The sequence below is a fragment of the Rhinatrema bivittatum genome, unplaced genomic scaffold (assembly GCF_901001135.1).
Source record: "Rhinatrema bivittatum unplaced genomic scaffold, aRhiBiv1.1, whole genome shotgun sequence".
Taxonomy (NCBI): domain Eukaryota; kingdom Metazoa; phylum Chordata; class Amphibia; order Gymnophiona; family Rhinatrematidae; genus Rhinatrema; species Rhinatrema bivittatum.
The window spans coordinates 50590-72989 of NW_021821134.1; the positions used below are offsets into that span (position 1 = coordinate 50590).

Sequence of the window (22400 nt, forward strand, 5' to 3'; positions counted from 1 at the left end):
AGTACTTTTTTCATCTCCCTTTTCTCCTTGGGGGCCATAGCAGAAAGGAAGCAAAAATGTTCAGACAAAACGAGTCCCAAATGCGGGAGTCTCCCATATCACGTCTGTCCACACCAGCGCCATCTTTTTACTTTCTTCTTAGAATGAGGATTCTTGGAAATAACATACTGCATTGATATCGGGAGACTTGCACTTGATTTTCTCATATTTAGATGCTTATTACAACCATCTAGTCTGTTATTTCTCACTGAACTCTTTTGGCCATATGATCCCCACATTAAAAAATCTTAATTCATGAACCATTAATGGTGTCACGGTCAACAAAATATATAGGACAGAAGGCTCTTTTATAATAAATAAGCTGCACTTATCTGGCTAAGTTCTGATTTGTCTGTCTAAGTAGCAGCAGGTGCTACTTAGCCGGATAAGTCTGTGTACAAAAGCAATATTTGGCCGGATAAGTCTAAAAAGTGCTGCTTATCTTAGATTCCATTAAACGAACAGGTACAATGAATAAACAATCATATTGTGTTTTAATTTCTGTTTATAGTTTCACAGGCAATACCTTCTTTTCTCTTGTTTTGTAAAATAACGCTCATTTAATTATTTTTATTAACTAGTTTTATGTATATTTTTTCTTCTATTTTATTTTTATGATTTATAATTATATTTTATTTCTCATGTTTTTTTGTAAACCATTTTGATCAATCTTACTTATAAAGGCGGTATATAAACATTTTCAAATAAATAAATGCTGAAAACAGTTATCTTTATCTGAACCACCATGTTTTCAGATCTCCATGGTTGTCTTGGACAGGCCAGACTTCGGCCCCTCCTCGGTGGTTTCTCGCTGGTGGGCACTATCTGAAGGGGGGAGTGCATCCTCAGCCACATTAGCGTCTGTCTCCCTTGCTAGTCAGTCCACCTGCCACATGGATACATCCTTTAACTAGATCCGTTTCATTCATTAAAAGAGCACGCTTGTGTAATCGACTGGGTATCCATTTGTTTGAAATTTATCTCTTGACAGAGAGAGGCGGCTGGATAAGGGTGTTACATTACCTTTTGTGAATGCAGTCAAGCTTTGCACCATGTCACAGTGGGGATTTTTTTTTTTTAATTATTTTTTTCCCCTTTGTATTAGAACAGGCAGCATTTTCATAGGAAGGTTGTGCCAGTAGCTGCGCTTGAAGATGTCGGTGCACGTGGCTCCTGTCCAAGAGATCTGCTACTAGAACTTATCCTTTTTTTTTTATAGCGCCACTGGACAGAAGTAATGCAGGTCTGTTAGCTTTGAATAATAAAAGATTATTTCCCTCTTATTTTTACTCGTTATTGTCTGTTAATGACAAAACATCTTAAATGGATGACTGACGTCAGCGGTTTAGGAGAAATACTCAGAATGTAATACAGTTTGCGTATTACCCACTACAGCTTTATATCATTATTTAGGGTTCTTTTTTGTAGTTTTTTTTTTTCCCTCTTGTGGACCTTTTTTTGGCACTCGCCTTGTGCGTGGAGATAAGCAGCCTGTGGGGAGTAGAGACTCCCACTGGAATATCGTGTAGCTTTATTTTATAATATACTAGCTGTACCCAGCCACGCGTTGCTGTGGCTCAGTCTGGTTTAATTTCACAATGCGCATTAGCTCTGCTCCGGCCGTCCCAACTCCCTCCCCCCTTCACCGGCGGTGGAAGGACTGGCTCGGCGACTCTTTTACCCTTTCCTCCTCCTGTGTGTAACTGTCCGGCAGTCCCTACTCCCTCCCCCCTTCCCCAGCGGCGGAGGGCTGAGCCGTTTCTCGGAGCGGCGACTCATCTGCCCTTTCCTCCTCCCCTCTGTGACACCCAGCACGTAGCGCAGAGCTCTATGGTCCGCACATGCGCGATAGAGTTGCTCTCTACTGCGCATTTGCGGTCCGTCGGTCAGAGATAGCGTGTGTCGCTTTTACGTCCAACAGGTGGCGCTGTTTTTTCCCAAAAAGCATGTTTTTACCTGTCACAGGTGTGATATCTTTATAATACAGGTAAATAAAACACTCACGAAATCGAATGCAACGTTGTGTCAAAATTTCAAAGCAATCGGTGAAGAACTTTCGTAGATTTAAGATTTTGAACAAACAAACATTTACATTTTTATTTATATAGATTGGTGCGCCTGGATTTTGCGAGGACACCTGTTAGAAATGCTGAAACTAGGCATCTGGGGGGGGGGGGGGGGGCCTGATAACGAGGGTGTGCTGAATTTACTTGAGACGATGCATGCCTCTCAAGTACCCTTGTTGAGGAAAAATGGAGCATTTTGCCGGGCGGCTGGCTTGACCTTGGTAGGCTGGAGAGGAAAGAAATGAACCGGACTCTTGGTTCTTTTTTTCCAGGTCCCTCCTCGTGCTCCGTTGCTGGCCTGGAGCGATGGAGAACTCTTCTGTGGCGTCGGCCTCCTCGAAGGCCGGAAGCAGCTGCTCTCAGGAGATTGAGGAGCTGGAGAGATTCATCGACAGCTACGTCCTGGAGTATCAAGTGCAGGGAATACTGACAGACAAGGCGGAAGGAGACGAGGAGAGCCAGAAAACCCAGTCCAGCGTGTCTCAGGTAGGCAATGAGTTTGTAGATGGTGGGGGGTGGGGGGGACCTGTCTGGCGGGGGAGCTACGTGGGCTGGGGATACAGTGTAGAGATCTCTTACAGTCGGTCACAAGTGAATTGTTGTTCTTTTTTTGTAGCCTCACCTTTCATTACAAAGGTTTCTGAAATAACTGGTCTGGTATCTTTTAGATCCCGGGTAGGGTCTGAGACATGAACCAGGCATGCTCCCTTCTTGACTTTCTTGGCAGATGTTGAGAAGATGTAAGATGTAGAATATGGAGGGGATTAATGCCCTGCCACCTGACCCCTCTTGGGGAGGCAAGTGTTAACTATGTCCGAAGCAGGATTAAAACTCTTTGTTTAAAAAAAAAAAAATAAGCGAGATGCTCAGGGATATAGCAACATAGAAACACGATGGCAGGAAAAGACCATATAGGCTATGTAGCTCATATCCCTACCCTGAATAGCAAGCTTGTGCGTTGTCTTGTTGAGATGTGTTGGCCAGAACGTGTAGGAGAGTTCTGGCTTCAGACAGGATGGTAAATCAAGCTCTCCCTTTCACCTCTCTAATAGGGATGTGCTTTTGTTTCAAATGAAATGGGAAATTTTAACTCATTTGAAAAACAAATGAAGTTTTGTTTTGTTTTCTTATGTTTCTCCTAAATTTACTCCCGGAGAGTCTCATGTCGTGTCCCCTTGTTCCAGATTTCTCCACTGAAAAGGTTTTTCTTCTTTGCATTTTTAATAGTTTTGAGGCATTTGAATGCCTCTATTGTATCTCCCTTGTTTCTCCTCTATGGTATACTTATTTAGGACATTATCCTTCTAGACCAGTTTAGATGCTTGGGTTTACACCGCCAGTTAGCAGATGGAGACAAGACACACCTTTCCCAGTGACATCATCACTAGTATATATAGGATGGTGCATCGTAGGCAAAAGCCAGTATTCTCAGTCTCCAGCAGATAGTAGCACTTCTGGATTTCCAGCTCCCAGGCTTTGCTTTTTGGCCTGTTTTGGTGGAGTGCTTCTCAGCTTGGCTCCTGGGGCAACAGTTCTCATTATGTCCCCTGGCTGAGCTTGCCTGGAGTCAGGCTCCTTGGATCTGTGCCAGTTTGAGCAAGTTTGATTATTTATCTTCCAGGTTCCCTGTGGGGTCTGGTTGAGCTTGGGGGGATAGCAAGCTAGCTCAGAAAAAAGTTTTTCCTTGGAGCAGGTGGCGCTCCTCCTGGGGAGTTGGTTTTTGCTTTTTTCCCATCTTGAGCCTTTCTCCTTCCCTACTTCTCCCTTCTCTCTATCTTCTGATATTTATTATTAAAATATGTAAAAAAAAAAAAAAAAAAAGAAAAGTACAAACAGCAGGTGACAGAAGGAGAGCAGATCAGTGGTTGGTGGATGCAGGGGTAAGTTGGCCTGTGTCTGTGGTTGGATTTGGAGAAGGGTTTTTTTGGACCAGGTGGGTCCGGTGCCTTTCATCAAGCCATCTTTCAGATCTTTTTCTCCTTTCTCCCCAACCAGTGGGTTACTGATCGGATCAGCTTTGGTTGCTCATTTCCATTTTATCGGGAGTGAGCACTGGCAGGCTGTGGATACTTTGAGCATGTGCAAGTAGGACCGCTGGTGTGGGTGCTGTGGGAGATGACTTGCTGGCAGTGTGGCTGCCTCCTTTTGCTCTGCATGCAGTGGGGGGGGGGGGTGGTAGGGAGGGATTTGATTGGGAGAGTCTCCACGCCCCTGCACTTCTTCAGGCAGGAGCAGGCCCTTTGCTCTCCTCGTCTTCTGTTGAGGCCTGCACTGCAGTGGAAATGACCACCATTTTGAATTTTTCTTGAGGGCCGTTTCTACCCATAGGCTGATCTGGCATCTTTTTTTTATCTTACAGTGTTATCTCTGGGTCTCTCCTGAGTCTCTCTTTCCCCCTCTCAAGTGGGTTTTCTACCAGAATTCTTTGTTTTATTACACCAGACCTTCCATAGGGCAGTACAGGGAATGCTCCTGTCAGAAAGGAAATCCCCAAAGGGGGGATTCAAAGATGAAAAGACCTTGGACAAACTTTATCCACTGCCAATGGAAATCTGACATCAATATTTTAGGATGATGTTGGTCAATGCCCTTGTTTTGGCTGTAACCTACAAACCAACTATCCTGAGAGGCACACACTTCAAAGTTCTTCAGGAAAGGAAGATCTAGTCCGTCTTGAAGCATTCCTTACTTCTTCGTTTTTGGCAAGTGAGGTTCCATTTTGGAAGATATGTGGCTCGGGCAGTTTTATACTGAGTACAACAGCTCCTGGAGAGTCATGAGGCAGCCCTATTAGAATTGGGGGCAAACATTTTGGCCCTTATTGGGATTGCCTCTACATTGATTGATTGCCTGTGCAGTTGCAGCCAGGAGGCTATTACAGTTGCATCATTAGGGACTGATACAGCGTCCAAGTTGTTGTGTGGAGAAGACTTGGAAAAATTGGTAAAAGATCTAGGAGAGATTAAGCCTCAAAAGATCTCTGAGGTTAGAGGCTGTTTAGCCTCTCCATGCTTCAGAGGTCATAGTGTTGCGTCCGTCAGTCACAGACAGCTGCGACCGCTCTGCCTTACCTCTTTTTCTCCCCTTTCTCTCTCTTTGGGCAAGATGGCTGCCTCCGGTGCCGAGGGTCTCGGCGTTTCCAAACCAGCATGGGCGTCCCCATCCGCCATGCTCACTCCCGTGGCCTCCTAGGGCACGAGCGCGCACATCTCCTACGTTCAAATACACATCATGGCGGGAACCTTGGGGGGCGGCCCCACCGCATGACGTCAGTACCTCCGGGTATATCTAGCCTCCGCTTCCGCTACCACCTTGAGTTAGCAAGACTTCGCTTCGCTACTCTGACTGCTCTAAGCTGCATGCTTAAACGCCGCTTTCACGCTAAGGGCCTTGGTCCAGTAAGAAGCTCTAGACACCCGCTCCTCGGGGGTCTCTAGCTTCCAACTTCCCTTCAGGGTTCCTCACTAACTAAGACAACCGCTCCTTGGGAGTCTTTCTCTCTATTCTACTTTCAGGATATTGGACCATTGGGTACTTGCTCCTCGAGGGCCTATCTACCTTTATATCCTGCACCATGGACCTACGATCCCACCATTCTACCACCAGGAAGACGCCTTCATTCTGTGAGTACCTCTACGATCTAGCACTCCAACTCCACCTACCAGCCGCGGCAGGTCCGAAAGGGCCCGGAATGGTCGGAGGACCATTCACCTTCCAACATCCTCGGATGTTTGGCCTTGGGAGCTTGCCGGCCTGGCGGAGGGTAGACCGTCAGCCATGCGGGGCCACCATCAACCCTTGGCTCGGCCCGGGATGGCCTGGGTCGGGCTGAGGCCCAAGGGCACACTAACCACCGGCCTGAGGTTGAGGGTAGATGGGCCTTGACACGAAGACACTGTGGTTGATGCAACGGCATCACATGGAACGAAGACACTAGGCTGAAGACATGACACCAGGACTATGAAGACGTGACCGTGGATTGATGCAACGGCATCCAGAAACAAGACACATGGCTGATGCAATGGCATCCAGGAACAAGACACATGGCTGATGCAACGGCATCCAGGAACGAAGACACTTGGCTGGGTTGAGGCAGACGAAGACACTTGGCATCACAAGGCGAGACACTAGGCATGGACATTGGCACTGTCTCTCAGGGCGCCCTACTCGGACCACCCTGTCCGTTACGCGCCCTACACAGCCCCAAGGCTGGTCGCGGACCACGACGGGAGCGGGACAGCACAGGAAGGCACATCAGGACCAGACGGCTCAGGAGCACAGGACAACCATCTACCGGCAGGCTGTCCACCCAGGCATACTACATCTGAGGGACCCCCGGCCTACCGGTACCAGAAGGCTCGAGAGCAGAGACGAGGCGGAGTGAAGGAAAGAACATCCAGGAAGGCAGGAACACCAGGACGAAGGCTGAAGACACCTGGACATGGACCTCAGGCAAAGACATGGAACATGGAACGAGACATCAAGATGAGGAGCTCCACGAAGAAGACCTTACATGGGCCCTGGCAGGCAGGAGCCTCCAGGGTGAAGACCAACGACGAAGCAAGGCAAGGCACAATGAGCGAAGCAGCCCTTTATAGGGCTCAGGCAGGAAACAGTCATTGAGGTGGGGCTCAGACACTTCCTGTGTCTGGCCCTTTAAATAAGGCAGAGAGACGCGGCCGCGTGCCTAGCAGCAGGAGCAGAAGCAGGGCTGTGCAGGACCGAGTACAGCGGCCTGCACAGCATCTGGCGTCAGACGCTAGCAGAGGAGGCAGAGGAGAGCCTGGACGCAGGCTTCGACGAGGGCAGCGGCTCCAGCCGCTGCCAGAGGCCCCGAGGGCGGCTCCAGCCGCCAGGAAACACCGGGGCTTATGCGGCCTCCAGCCGCGAAGATCCTGATGACGTTGGGGGCACTCCCAGCCCCGTGGGAGGCTGCGGCTCCGACCGCGGAGCAAAGGAAGTTCCAGGGCGGCCTCCAGGCCGCATGGGCAGGCCGATGGCGGCATCCTGCCGCATCGGCGAAGAACGCTGCGTGGGTAAGTCTGTGCCTGCTTGCGGGGGGACCAATTCATAACAGGCACTTCATGGATCAGTGCCTTACCTTCCTGCTTTTACCATCTATCTACAGCAGTACAATAAAGACTCTATCCATACTGTGTCTGCTATCTGTGTCAGCCTATCGCAGTGGTTCCTCATGGGGCTCCTCCCCATGGGTGGAGTCATCTCCATTGCGACCAAGGGTCCACAATACCACAAACACAACACATAGCCGTTTCAGGGAGTCCAGGCTGGGTAAGTAGTCCTGCTCTGATGAGCAGGTTTAGAGGGAAGAATTAGTCTTTTTGTGAAGCCTGAAGGGTCTACTTGGGCAACCGAATGAGGCGCAATGTATCTCATCTTTGGTGGTCCTGGTGGACAGCCACCTTCAATGGTATTATCAAGATTCAACCCACATCACTTCAGATGTGGTGCAGAGTGGTTATTTCCTAGAGTTCACCACTTTCATTTCTGACACCTATGTGTCTCCTTGCGTGTTCCAGTCTAAAAGACATGCGGTGTAGACAACTCTATAAAAGGCTCCAGTTTGTAAAGACTGTGGTTCTGTGCTGTGGAAGGCTCAGGATCAAGATTGCTACTCTACCTGCTTTGTAATTCCAAAGAAGTATGGTCCTTACAGATCTATTCTTAATTTGAAAAGAATCCACAAATGCCTCCATATTCCCCATTTTTGTACAGAGAGTTTTCGTTCTGTGATGGTTGCAGGGAAGTTATCATTTTGTCTCTGTATCTATCAGAAGCTTATTTCCTCTTTCCCATCAGGAAAGAGCATCGAAGTTTATTTTGCTTCTGGATTCTGGGACATTTCCAGTTCAGGCCTCTTCCCTTTGGCCTTGCCACAGCACCCGGCATTTTACCAAGGTGATGGTGGTGCTCGTGGCCTTCTTATGGAAATAAAGGATTGTGGTTCGTCTGTATCTTGACTACTGGCTGATAAGAGCCAGTTCCTTCCAGAAATGCCAGGTGGTTTCTTCCAGGGTGGTACAAGTCCCAGAGGACTTGGGCTGGATAGTGAACCTACCAAAGAGCAATCTCGTTCCTTCTCAGTTGCTAGAATATCTAGGAGCTCTTTTTGATACCAAGTTTGGCCAAGTTTTTCTGATACAGGAAAGAATGGATAAAATAGAGAGTCAGATGCAAGCTTTTATTTCCCAAGGAGTCCCAAGGAATTGGGATTATCTTCAGCTCCTGGGTTCCATGACACCCACCTTTTTTCTCACTGGTCTCCGCAGTTGCAGGACTTCCGAGTTTGTCTTCACTTTCTGATGACTGTGAGGGGGAACTTGTTTTAGTGGGCAGCTCCCCTCCCCCCGCCCCAAATCTCTCAAAGGGGAATGAGTCTAGAGACCCCTGCATGGACCTTGGGCATATTATATATTACTATTGTTTGGGTTTTTTTTGTTACGAATAAAAATTCTTAAAAAAATACGCCAAGGCTATGCAGTTCAATAAAGTCTATGATTTCTTCTATCCACAAATCTGCCATAGTGTATCGTCCATTGATCACGTCAGACAGCAAAGGTGTGCTGTCTGACGTCAGCCCAGTGTTAGAAAAGACTGGGATATTCTTTGGTTACACCCAGTCTTTGATATTCCTCCTCTTTTTGTCCTGAAGAAGGGACCGAATCAGTGATTCAGCTGTCTTGCTCCTATTTTCAACCTAGAGTGGCACCTGAAGAGATTGGCATTATGCCTAAAGGACGTTTTCCATGTGGAAACATTACTGGCAATGCTCACTCTTTTGATGGTGCCGTATTAGTCTCCTCCATTTCATCCGGACATTTGCCGTGGTTACCTTTGCGAGCCACATCTGCCATTTGGTGCCTATGCCCCTTAATTTATGTTGGAAAGACTATACGAGCTCTCCCGTGTTCATTTAGGGGAACATTGCAGCTGTATTAAGCACGGCAGGATTGAAGCACCTTTGGTCGCACATTGCATAGAATTTCAACAAGACTTGGATGTCCTTAAATTCTCAGTATTAGAAATCTCCTCCCCCACCCCCCAGGAATCTACAGGGTGGGGATTACATTGCTTTACTCTTGTGTCTCAACAAAGAGATCAATTGAACAGTATATATATATATTTTTTTTTAATTTTCTGCACTTTCATACATTTACCTGCTTGCATTTCCATTGGCTTCTTACCTTTGGTAGTGGTCACTAATGGGATTGGTTTGTTACCTAGCTGGAGGTTTTATTAAATACTATATGGTCCCTCCATGCCCTTCCTTTCGTAACCAGGAGACATTTTGTCCAGCAGACTCAAGTAAAATATATGACAATCAGATGAGAAAAAACCAATAGTGGTAAAATAATACAAAATATATAAAAAATAATCACTGTAAGAAATGCATCAGTAGTCTAAATGGAGACCAGAATTCCTGAAGATGAATTGCCAAAATGAACTTAGCTTTTCTTCATAATTATGGAGATTGATGATTATAAAGTATTTTTTTGTCTAGTTTGTTTATTTACAAAATTGCACTTAAAATGACTTAATTCTAACATTTATCTTCACCACATTGATCTTCCACCTGACACCGGCCGGTTTATCGGTATCTGCTTCACGGGTGTCAGAAAAATACACCAATCAAATTGAACGTGAGTATGTGCATCATAATAAGTGACAGATTAATACTGCTATATTCACAAATAATCAAATGATCAAATAATGCTGGTCCATTCTATTTCCTCATTTAGGCCATGCAATGCAACAGTATTCCAAGAATAAATCCAATACTGCTCCTTAACATTCAAGCAGCACATGCATCCTACCCCAACTCCCCATACACCCTGCTCACCTGCCACCCACTACTACATACTTCCACTCACCTGTAACCTTAATCCCTCCCACAACCTACATAATCTGCACACATATCCCCCCCCACCATAACCCATACGCTCCATGCACACGCTTCCCCATACCACACACTCCCCCATATACCAGCCACAAGACCCACCATAAACTCCTCTGCATCACAAACTTCCATCACAAACTCCTCTGCAAATCTATGTTGGAATGCAGGCCTGGAGCCATGCTTCTGCGTGCTTTCCTCACTAAATATTTCAGATCACAGATCTGTTTAGGACATCAGGAAAAAAATTGAAGTAAAAGTATCTGGAAACATTTAAGGCAGATTTCAGGCTAATGAGAAAATTTGCTTGGGAAATTTTTTCTGCTGAATTTTCCAGAAAACCCATATCTCTGCCTCTGGAAATTCAGATTGCAAGATCTTTTGGGTGAGGAAATGATAGTCATGTATGCAGTCCTGTGCAGTGTTGTATACAGCGATGCCACTAAATTCAGTCAGTGTTATGTCATGCAGCAGACTCGGTAGCTGACTTTCACAAGGACCTTGTTCTGAGAGACTTGCTATGGGTACAGTTGATAGAGAAACTGGAGGCAAGAGACAGATCACTATAGAAAGCCTCTGAAAGCCATGATATTTGAAATGAAACCAAATGTACAGTACCTAAATAATTATTAATGATTGGTAGGGCTTAATTACATAAAAGTATTATATAGCAACAGATTAAAAATAATTGGTAACCAAAAACTGTTTTTGAAACAAGAAAGCACTCCTGGGCTGCAGTGGATCAGTTTTTTTACATTCCCTGGGTCAGCCGGGGATTCAGTGGAGACGGTGTTCCTAGCCCCTGAGGGGGACCATGGTTAGGCTGCCTGGTCTGTAGTTTCCAGCCTCCTGTTTACTCTGATATTTATGAAGAGTGACCACATCTGCTGTTCAGTCCACTGAAACCACTCTTGTCTCCAAAGCGTAATGGAACAGAATTGGTAATTGGTTGGGCAGAAGTTCTATAAGTACCCTCGTGTCTTCGTGTGCATACTATCTGACCTCATTGCTCTGCTCACTTTTGGTTTTGTTACCTTTGTTTGGGAACTGTCTCTTAGGATTATAGAACTCTTTCATTCCTACTTTTGACACATCTCTGCAACCTCTGGCCAGCCTCTTTTTCAGTGAATAATGCACAAAGTATTTGGTTCAGTTTCCTGTTTTTCGCCTTTCCGAATTTTTTTTTCTCTCCCTGGCTCTTTTCATAACTAAGTGTAGGCCAACTTTGTCAGCGAACTGAATTTCAAAGAGCCAGGTTCAGATCTTACTTTCTCTCAACCTTCAAATATGAATTTTGATTCCTTTTCTTTTGGGCTATTTTGAAACATTTTGCAATATGAGAGAGTTGCCCTACAAAGCCTGAAGGACCAGGTTGTGAGTCCGTAGCCTCAAATTGTGTATTCTCTAGCATTTGCTGTGCTGTTAACCACAATACAGCCAAAGCCTTTTCCCAGATGACATTACACAATAGCAGACACAATATAGGTGAGCAAGGGGTAGGCTACTTAGAAATGAAACTCAAATAATTATAAAGTTATGATTTAATGAAATTTAATTCTAATTCTTATAGTCTGCCTTTCCAAACCAGTGTTCAAAATGGATATACAGTGTCAGCAATCAGCATAATAAAATACAGCATCTATAAAACATAGTAAAATTGACAAATTTACAGATCAATGTTACTAAATCAAATTTACAAAATAAAAATAATAAAACAGTTAAACATTCAACATAAAATATAAATAATACATACAGAAAAAGTTTACAACATAATTAAAATCAGCAGCAAATATATTTGAATTGGTGTCCTTGGAGTGCCTGCATGATAAATATTATCAGCTAATTATTTGATATCATTAACTAGAGAAAGAAATAACATCCGGACTTTTTCATTGGGTTGTGGTTTTAATTAGTAAAATGTACAGGTATTTGATGTAATTTTATCATGGTGTATATATAGCAGAGGTATTCCATGGCTCTTGTGAACAACTTGATAGATCACTGGTTATGCCATCTGTTGACAGAGCACTCATCCTCTGCCGGTTATTTACAAAACAATGTCTTTGTATCTTCCTTTAGTGGACGGAGGACTGTTCTGAGCAGTTAGATGGCAGCTGTTCGTCATCAAAAGGGAAAGTCTCTTCCCACAATCTCAACCAGGTAAAGAATGTACTTTTTTGGCATTTTATGGCAAAGCTACTGAACAAAGTTGTGAATAGTTTGAGGTTTTGTTGAAAAGTTAATTTCACGTTACTGTGCTGGACTGTATTGTTAGCTAGTACTGAACTGTTTTGAGCTAGCACTGCTCCTGTATGTGTACTTACTTGCTTCCTGTTTCTATGTGAGTCGAGTTGCTGGCTGCTTGCAGTGCTGTTATACCTTGTTAATAAAAGCAGCGCTGTTTTACTTTATTTGTAAAGAGGACACCTTGTCGCGTTTTTTTTTTTTTCTTTAAAAGGCATTCTCCTATCTAGAAGAACTCAATTATGCCACAAGTCTCTAACAACAACAAAAAATAGGTTATGGGCCCAGGCAATGCAAAAGAAGATGAAAGAGAGAACTGGAACAGTAAAGATATCTCACAGCTGGAGCAGAATGAAATGTTCCCAAACAACAAAAAATAAACCAGTAATAGAAGCAAGATAAGCAAATTGCAGAGATAAACCCATACAAAGAATTTTTTGTGTGAATTGCAGATGTATTACACAGCATAGAAAGATTTTTTCGTGAACAAATTGAAAGTGAAAGTTAAAAATAAAAAAGTATGAAAACTACAAATTATATTGAAATGCTGAAGTCCAGCAATTATCTAAACTGGAGATTTAAGATTAGGATTCTTCTAAAAATTAAGTGACTTTGTACAGTCATAGAATCTGATACACTTGATATAATGGCTACACAGGAAATAAATGCCTGGAAGAAAAATTATTAGTCTGCCTTAGGAGGAATAGCCTAGTGGTTAGAGCAGTGGACTATGAACCAGGAGACCAGCGTTTGAGTCCTGCTATCACCTTGGGCAAGTCACTTTACCCTCCATTGCCTCAGGTACAAAAACTTAAATTGTAAGTCCTCTGGGGATAAGGAAATACCTACAGTACCTGAATGTAAACAGTGTGATATCTCAATTGAGATCAAATGTCGGTATATAAAAATAATAAATAAATAAATAATGTCATGAACCTAATTGTCTAGATATTAAACACTTCAAAACAAGTTATTATTAACCAGACTATAGCAAAAGGCATCTGGCAACATTTGGAGCAGGCAAATACAGGATAAATCCTTGGGAAAACACTGAACCTTAAGTGTGAGATAAATACTGTCTTTTGGGAACAAGAAAAGTTTGTTACTACATATATGTATATTGTTACAGACTATTACTCTTTCTATGGATGAACACATTGCCAGGGTGGTAGAATATCTTTTTACAAGCTGCACCATCTAAAAAACCTAAAACCTATTCTTGAAGGACAGTTCTTTCATTTGGTATTGCAAGCATTGATACTCAACTCCTTGGATTACTGTAATTCTCTTTACCTTGGACTTCCTCTCTCTGCTGTGCGTCCTTTACAAATTATTCAAAATGCTGCAACAAGACTTCTAACTGGAAGCAAACAGAAATATCATATTACATCTTCCCTCATAAGAACATAAGAAATTGCCATGCTGGGTCAGACCAAGGGTCCATCAAGCCCAGCATCCTGTTTCCAACAGAGGCCAAAACCAGGCCACAAGAACCTGGCAATTACCTAAACACTAAGAAGATCCCATGCTACTGATGCAATTAATAGCAGTGGCTATTCCCTAAGTAAATTGATTAATAGCCATTAATGGACTTCTCCTCCAAGAACTTATCCAAACCTTTTTTGAACCCAGCTACACTAACTGCACTAACCACTTCCTCTGGCAACAAATTCCAGAGCTTTATTGTGCGTTGAGTGAAAAAGAATTTTCTCCGATTAGTCTTAACTACACTAGCTGCCCATCGCACAGAGGTTGAAATACAAAGTCTTGAACATGATTTATAAGCTGTTAAACAACGAATCATCTACTTGGCTTGCGTCCACATTCACTCTACAAGCCGACACACCAGTTGCGATCAATGGATCAAAATTTGTTACAGGTACCAACAGTTAAAATTCCCAGACTCAAGATCATCAGAAATAGTGTTCTCTGTGCCAGGCCCTAGACTATGGAACTCTTTGCTGGAACCTATATTCACAGCATCGTCATTGAAAGTTTTTAAGAAAGTGCTTATGAATCACCTTTTTAAGCAGGCTTTTCAGTAATTGTGGGACTTCTTTTCCTTGAGTTTCGTCTTCTCTTTTACTTTGTGAAAGCACTTTTTATTTTTACTTTTATTATTTTATTATTATGTATGTATATTGTAAGCCACTGTGAAGTGTCATTTAGAATATGCAGGTTGTAAGAATTTTGTTAAGTGAATAAATTTGCAGCTTAAGAAATCATTAACTGATCAACTGTACACCCTAGGAGATCCAACTGAAGAGATAGAAGGGCTAATGATTCAAGGGCCCCCTTGAGCATACTGTGGAAAGGCCAGAAGGTCTAATGTGTGCAGTATGTCAGCTGACTTCAGAAAGTCCATCATACACTTCTATATAAAGAACACCCTCAGGATTCTCTGCATACTGAATCAACATACTGAATAGTGCACAAAGAGCTGGAGAAACTTGACAGGCATAAAATAAAATGCTACTACTGCAAGAAATTTGGACATTTCTTAGGGGATTGCTATTTTGCACCCAAAGGAAATAAAAATCCTCAACATACCAAGGGGATTAAACACTTTTCAAGCAATGAAAGAGATCAAAGAACAAATAATCATAGAGAAAAAATAGCCAAAGAGTTATCTAATGATGAGAACTTCACTGGATCCATCAAAAAGCAATGGGGTAGATTTTTTAAAAAAGCGCGATCGCATACTTTTGTTTGCGCAGCAGGCGTTAACGCCATAATTCATGTGCTAATAGTACAATCGCACTGCGCAGATGCAAATTTTTGGAAGGGGTAGGAATAGGAAGCAGTTTGGGCAGGATTAATTAAAATGGGGGTCAATATCACACCGTGTGATAGCATAACGCATGCTATCGCATGGTTTTAATGCTGGAAATTACTATACCTTTTTTCCTGGCGTTAAGCTGTGCAATATGCCCGAAACGGCCGTAACGCAATTCGCGATAAATTTGAAAATTGCATTTCGGCCATTTCTAGACTTGGGAGGGGAGGGGAAAGGAGAGGGAGAGAGGAGAATGGAATAGAGAGCGAGAGAGCCTCGGGGGGGGGGGGGGGGGGGGTTCTTCACAGTATTCAATATGACTATAGGAGGGCCAGCTGATTACTCGAGGTGAGGTGTTGGTGGTGGTTTAAGGTTTAGGGGCCAGATTTATATGCAGAGTGAGAGATACGAACTGCACAGTATACCTCAGTGAAGATGTGACATCATTTGGAGTGAGGAAAGTCTCACAAAGATGAGATTTCTATGTTATCTCGCCCTAGCTTGATGGTACCTTGTTATAGAGTCCATCAAGCTAGGGCGAGAGAACAATGTAGAAATCTCATCTTTGTGAAACGTTCCTCACTCCAAATGATATCAAATCTTCACCGAGGTGTACTGTGCAGTTCGTATGCCTCAGGCTGGAAAAGTGAGATATTCTTTTTAGGGATGTGCAATCGTTTTTCCCGAATTAGGCAATGTCAATGACATTGCCTAATTCAGAATGGTTCGGGAGAACCGAAAAATGATTGAATTTTTTCTGAAATTTTGGAAAAAATTCATTTTTGAGTTAGTGCACGCTAACTTCCGATAGTGAGCACTAACCCAAAATCGGGGCCCCTGAAATAAAAAAAAAACAAAACCCCTGAACCACGGGAAAAAACGAAATTACTGCGGAATGGACCCCGAAACAAAGCCCAACATGAAATTTTACCCGAAGTACATTCTTTAAAATAATTAAATGGCTCAGAAAATACGTCTGTATGACATGAATTGTATCCCAAAACAATCAAAACAAACTTCCTAAACAAAGATTTGTTTCCTTTTTTTTTCTCACTTGTTAAACTGCTTTTTTCCAATATTCTCCCCCCCCCCCCCACGATTGATTGCAAACTCGAGAGGTTATGGTTAGGGACATTCATTTTCAGTTTTTATTTTTCTTTTCCTGGGAATTTCTCTGTCTTTATTACAAGAAAAATGGGTCCATCAAGCTAGGGCGAGAGAACAATGTAGAAATCTAATCTTTGTGAGACTTTCCTCACTCCAAATGATGTCAAATCTTCATTGAGGTGTACTGTGCAGTCCATATGTCTAACTCTGCATGTAAATCTGGCCCCTAAACCACCACCAACACCTCACCTCGAGCTATTAGCTGGCCCTCCTATAGTCATATAAATAGTTGAATACTGTGAAGGCTTCCCCAGAGGCTGGCTCTCTCTCAGCACTTCATGAGCTGCGAAATAGAAGTATTGTGGGGTGTGAAAACTTTACCGCACCACATGATACTACCTATGAGAAGCGCGATGTTACTGCGTGGTATGGTAATTCTAAAATTACCCTAAACTCGCCCCCTTTCTCCTACCGCCGGGCGTTATGCCTACGTTATTATAGCATTTTGATGAATCTAGGGGTAGTTGTTACCTGAGATAATGGAAGGTAAAGTGACTAGCCCAAGGTCATTAAGAATATCAGTGGGAGAAGCAGTATTTGAACCCTGGTTTCCCTGGTTCTCAGTTTACTGCTAGAACCACGAAGTCACCATTTCACATGGCAGAATGAAAGTTAGCAGTGCTCTGGATTTGCCACCTCTAGCTCTGGAGTGGCTCCATTAGTCTAACTTCAGCTCCAAAGCCAAGAGAAACCCTCAGCTTCAGTTTCAGAGGGGCCAATGCATTAAGAAGTGCGTTGAATACTGAGCGCCCATTTTCTTAACGCACACTCAGCCAGATCCCCTGGGCCCCTGATGCAATATTTAAATGAGGGACTGTATAAAAAAAAGACGCACGGGATGAGAATTCTGGCGAGTGGGTGACTCGCCAGAATGATGGCTATTGACACAATACCCTTATTAAATAAACATACACATGCTTACTGTGACTCCTACATCACTCTAAGCTTCAACAGCAAGAGGTAATGGAAAAAAGGATTTGCACTCATAAAGAGGGGAGTAGCTGGCTTGTTACGGCGGTTACTACCCCAAACCAAATATGCCTGATACTTCACTTTCAATGCATATACAGCATAGCTCTCTGCTTCAATGACAGGGGAGAAGAATAACTGATACTTCACACATCCAGCAGAGCTCTCTGCTACAACGGCAAAGGAGAAGAAAAAGGGTTCGCACTCAAACGCGGGGAGTAGCTGGCTTGTTACGGCAGTTACTACCCCAAACCAAATGTGCCTGATACTTCACTTCCATGCATATCCAGCATGGTTCTCTGCTGCATCGGCATGGGAGAAAGACTGATACATCACGCATTTCCAGCATAGCTCTCTGCTTCAACGGCAGGGGGAAAAAAAAACAAAAAAAAACAAAAACAAAAACAAAAAAATGATGCTTCACGCATATCCTGCATAGCTTCAACGACAGGGGTGAAGAAAAAAAAGGATTCACAATCACAAAGCGAGGAGTAGCTGGCTTGTTACGGCGGTTACTACCCCAACCAAATGTGCCTGATACTTCACTTTCAATGCATATCCAGCATGGCTCTCTGCTTCTACAGCAGGGGAGAAGAAAAAAAAACCAACAAGAGCTGTACAACATAGTCTAGGTAAAACAAATAAGCATGGGTGTAGCTTGCTTATCGCGGCGGTTACTGCCCCTACTACCCCTAACTAATCAAGCTAGATATTTCATTTGCATGCAGCTCCATCACTGCTCTCTACATTAATGGTGGGGGTGGAAGGGGAATAGAACAAGGAGCTAAGAGTAACAGATAAGAATGAGAGAAAAAATGTGTGAGGCTTGCTGGGCAGACTGGATGGGCCATTCGGTCTTCTTCTGCCGTCATTTCTATGTTTCTATGTAAATGCATTAGGCAACTACAGTTGCAACGGACACTCCATATGAGCGTCAGATTTTATCCCGCTTCTTCTGCCTGATTTTGCCGAGGTTGCTGAAGACACCTGTGGCTAAGCACCCTTTGCTATGGGTGTCTAAATTGTGCATCCAGAAGAAATTTTTTTTTTTTTTTTAAATCAAGCCAATATACATTTATTTTTCACACCCGAAAGCAGTAAATTTAAATGTCACGATGATACTAAGTAGGAGGAACCACAGAGGACTTTGCCTCACAGATTGACTTTACGCCACCTCCAGGGCTGGAGTTAAATTTTCCATATTAAAAAGGTGCCCAGTGATTTTCAGCATGGGGGGGGGGGGGGGGGGTAATAGCTTCATCTACATGGAATTTATATGTGATGGGCGCTATCAGCTTTGAATTTGTTTTGGACATGCTAATCCTCTTATTGCTTCGGGCGCTAGTCTAGCATAAACAAAGCACACATCAACCTGTGCGCTAGGTTGGGCACATTTTTTGTCACTCGTTAAACTGCCTTTTTCCAGTTTCCCCCCGATTTATTGCATACTCAAGGAGAGGTTATGGTTAGGGACCTTCGTTTTCAGTTTTTATTTTATTTTTCCTGGGAATTTCTCTGTCTTTATTACAAGAAAAACGGGAGAAATCAGTGGAAATAAATGACTCATCATTTTTATGGACAAATTTAATTTTTATTTATTTATTTTTATTTTATTTATTTGAAGCTTTTTTTTTAATACCGGCATTCATGACCGAGTCATATCATGTCGGTTTACAGAAAACTGGGGAACGATAACCTTAAATACGTTAACATAGTAAAGAAGTAAAAAAGTTACAATAAAACGGGGGTGGGGAAGAAGAAGACAGAGCATAGGTAACTTGAAACATAACGCCAGTTATTTGGAGAGTTCTAGAAATATTCATGGTGGTGTATCGGGGCCTTTGTTCTTGTTATAATAGAAACTGATACATTCCCAGGAAAAATACAAGTTATGATTTATCAAAATGATTTTCCCAATGTTTGCAGAGCTCAGTCCTGTTCTGCGGTCAGTGATTCGGTCTCCTGCATCAGAGAAGAGTCTTTCATCTTCTACGGATGTCGCTGGTAACACAAAAGAAACAATGAGACAGTTGAGCCAATAAAGGCGGTGAATTTTTGCCTAAAAGCTAAAGAGCAGGATTCGAGAGCCTTCCTTTTCTGACCCAGTATTCAGCTCATCGCGCAAAGGCGAAGAGAAACCTCCCATGCTGTCACCTTCAGGACTGCTGTCAGCGAGGTCACGGATACCTGCAGATGTAGGAGCTCCCTTGGCTGGAACTAATATTGGGTTGTTGTTTTTATTAGGTGCAAAAAGAGCAACACACAGACCTTTTATTCAAGCTTCCTTTACTCTCTGTCACAAAGTTGATGCTTAAAACATGGATTTAGAAAGGCAGATATCCGACAATCCAGATCATTCTCAAAGCTTGACAACCTTGTTGAGATTTGAATCAAGGCCAGATTCAGATTTAGTGTCATGTTTTCCAAGAGCTTTGGGGCAGATTTCATAAATCTGCGCACACGCGTACTTTTGTTCACGCACCAGGCGCGAACAAAGTACGCGGGATTTCAATAGATACGCGCGTAGCCATTAAAATCCGGGGTCGGCACGCGCAAGGCTGCCCAAAATCGGCAGCCTGCGCACACCGAGCTGCTCAGCCTGCCTCCGTTCCCTCTGAGGCTGCTCCGAAATCGGAGCGGCCTCGGAGGGAATTTTCCTTCGCCTTCCCCCCACCTTCTCCTCCCTTCCCCTACCTAACCCACCCCCCGGCCCTATCTAAACCTCCCCCCCTACCTCTATCACGAAAGTTACGCCTGCTCGAAGCAGGCGTAACTTTGCGCGCACCGGGCCGGCTGCCCTGCTCCATGTTTCGGTCCAGGGGCTGGTCCAGGGGCCGCTGTCACGCCCCCAGACCGGAACCACGCCCCCTGGACACACCCCCGAAATGCCACGTTGCTCCCGACACGCCCCCGGCACGCCCCTCCATGCAAGCCCCGGGACTTACTCGCGTCCCGGGGCTTGCGCCCACCGCCAAGCCTATGCAAAATAGGCTCGGCGCGCGCGGGGGGGGGGGGGGGTTGGGATAGGTTTTCGGGGGTTACGCGCGTATCCCTTTGAAAATCTACCCCTTTGTGAATTCCTACTACACTAAGGACAATGAGAGATGCAGTTGGATACTTTGCACCAGACAGAGTTGTGATAGCTTCTTGGAATGGTTTGAGTATGTCACACACTTCCTCTAGAAGCATCTTATCTTCAGCAGTAGTGTTTATGCTGGATCCTTAAATTTTGCAGTTGAAATTTTCAGTTGTTCTGCTTGCAGGACCACTTTCCAATCCTGGGCAATCTTGAATTCCATTTTGTAGCACAGAATTTTATTTGGTTCAGATCCAAGTTCAGCCTGGTACACCTTAACATAGGCATGCCAAGCACTTGGTGACTTCTTAAAAAGAGGCGTGAAGCATCTCCAGACTTCAACCAGTGCTCCAAGCTCTGGAGCCCTGCTCTGTTCTGATTCCAGCTCTGATCTCGCTCTAACTCTGGAACATAGCTGTTTAAAAAACCCCAAAAAGAAACCTGACTAGCTCTGCCCCAGCCATTCTTAAGGTGAAGCCATCAAGCTGGCCTTTTATTTATTTGTATTAGTGGTTTTTCTTAAAATTTCTGAAGATCATGTCATTAACTTTGCATTTTTTTCCAAGAATTTGCCATTTTTTGTAAACTGGTCATGTGGAGACCGTGTTAGATCTCTACCAGGAACCATACAGATTAGCCCATTTGTATAGAGAGGAAGCATAGTAACATGTGGATAGGTAGCTCCCCCATGGGAGACCGCACATGGGGGTAGATTTTTAAAAAAAGCGCGTTCGCGTACTTTTGTTTGCGCACCAGGCGCGAACAAAAGTACGCTGGATTTTATAAGATATGGCGCGTAGCTGCGTGTATCTCTAAATCCTGGATCGGCGCGCGCAAGGCTGCCGATTTTGGGCAGCTGGCGCGCGCCGAGCCGCACAGCCTGTCACCGTTCCCTCCGAGGCCGCTCCAAAATCGGAGCGGCCTCGGAGGGAACTTTCTTTGCCCTCCCCTCACCTTCCCCTCCCTTCCCCTACCTAACCCGCCCCCCCGGCCCTATCTAAACCCCCCCCCCTACCTTTATCCACTGATTTTACGCCTCCCAGAGGAGGCGTAAATCCACGCGCGCCAGCGGGCTGCTGGCGTGCCGAGACTCGACCCGGGGGCGGTTCCGGAAGGCGTGGCCACGCCCCTGAAACGCCCCGGGCCGAAACCACGCCCCCGGTCCCGCCCCCGAAACACTGCACCCCACCCCCGAAATGCCACATCATCGGTCCCGCCCCCGACACGCCCCCTTCGAAAAACCCCGGGACCTACGCGCGTCCCGGGGCTCTGCGCGCACCGGTGGCCTATGGAAAATAGGCGCGCAAGGCCCTGCTCGCGTAAATCCGGGCGGATTTACGCGAGCAGGGCTTTTAAAATCCGCCCGATGGTGAACTCCTCTGATTATAAATACTCTGACCACCATTCTGTGTTGTGGATTTTCTGTTTCCCTTTACAGCAGCAGCATACCATGGCTGTCCCCTGAATTTTCTGTTGATACCTCCATGAGACTTTTAGTTTGGAAAGGGATTGTTTCTTTCCATCCTCCCTATCCCTGTTTATAGTTTTGTACTGATTTATTTAAATTCCTAGTACTCTTTAACTAGGGACTTTTTTTACTTCTTTTCTCTGCTTTATCAACCATGGGAGAGGTTCCCTTTACCGAAGAGAAAAGAATCTGAGATCATTGGGATCTGTGGAAAGGGATGACTTTCAGTCATCCAGAGGAGAAGGAAGAACAAGGGGAGAAAGGAGTTGGGATGACCATAACAGGGCCCCTAATTATCTACTGAAGATCGTGGGAGAAGAGGAGTACAGCCAGTATCAATCTGATACTATGAAGAGTACATGACTACATGGAGAGATACATCAATCTAATTTGCACTAAATATTCTGTTTGCCAACTTCCCCTAAACTATGGGTAAGAGAAGAAGGGAAAATTAGCTTTACCATCTTAAATTTTAGTGAAAATCTTATTTCGAACCACTTGTAGCATCAGTAAGTGAACTATACAGCTGTAAAGACTATTTTCACCATTTCATAACATCTCAGTAAAAGTAATGCTGGAAACCAAGTCAGCTTCTAGAGTGATTTTTAACGCCTAGTGCAGGGCTTCCCAAACTATGGGTCGGGACCCCAAATGGGGTCACAAAACCTTCAGCTGGGGGT

At 44.3% G+C, this 22400-nt stretch overlaps 1 protein-coding gene across 1 annotated transcript in view; it reads left to right on the top strand.

Moving 5' to 3' along the window:
- Positions 1 to 2380: 2380 nt before the first annotated feature.
- The window catches only part of LOC115082483 (CBP80/20-dependent translation initiation factor-like), a 44763-nt gene continuing 24743 nt past the window's right edge, over positions 2381 to 22400 (top strand). Inside the window, exons 1-3 of the mRNA XM_029586705.1 lie at positions 2381 to 2591; positions 9743 to 9766; positions 12100 to 12180. Coding sequence (XP_029442565.1) covers positions 2412 to 2591; positions 9743 to 9766; positions 12100 to 12180 — 285 coding nt within the window. The 5' untranslated portion in view covers positions 2381 to 2411. The remainder of the gene's footprint in view (positions 2592 to 9742; positions 9767 to 12099; positions 12181 to 22400) is intronic.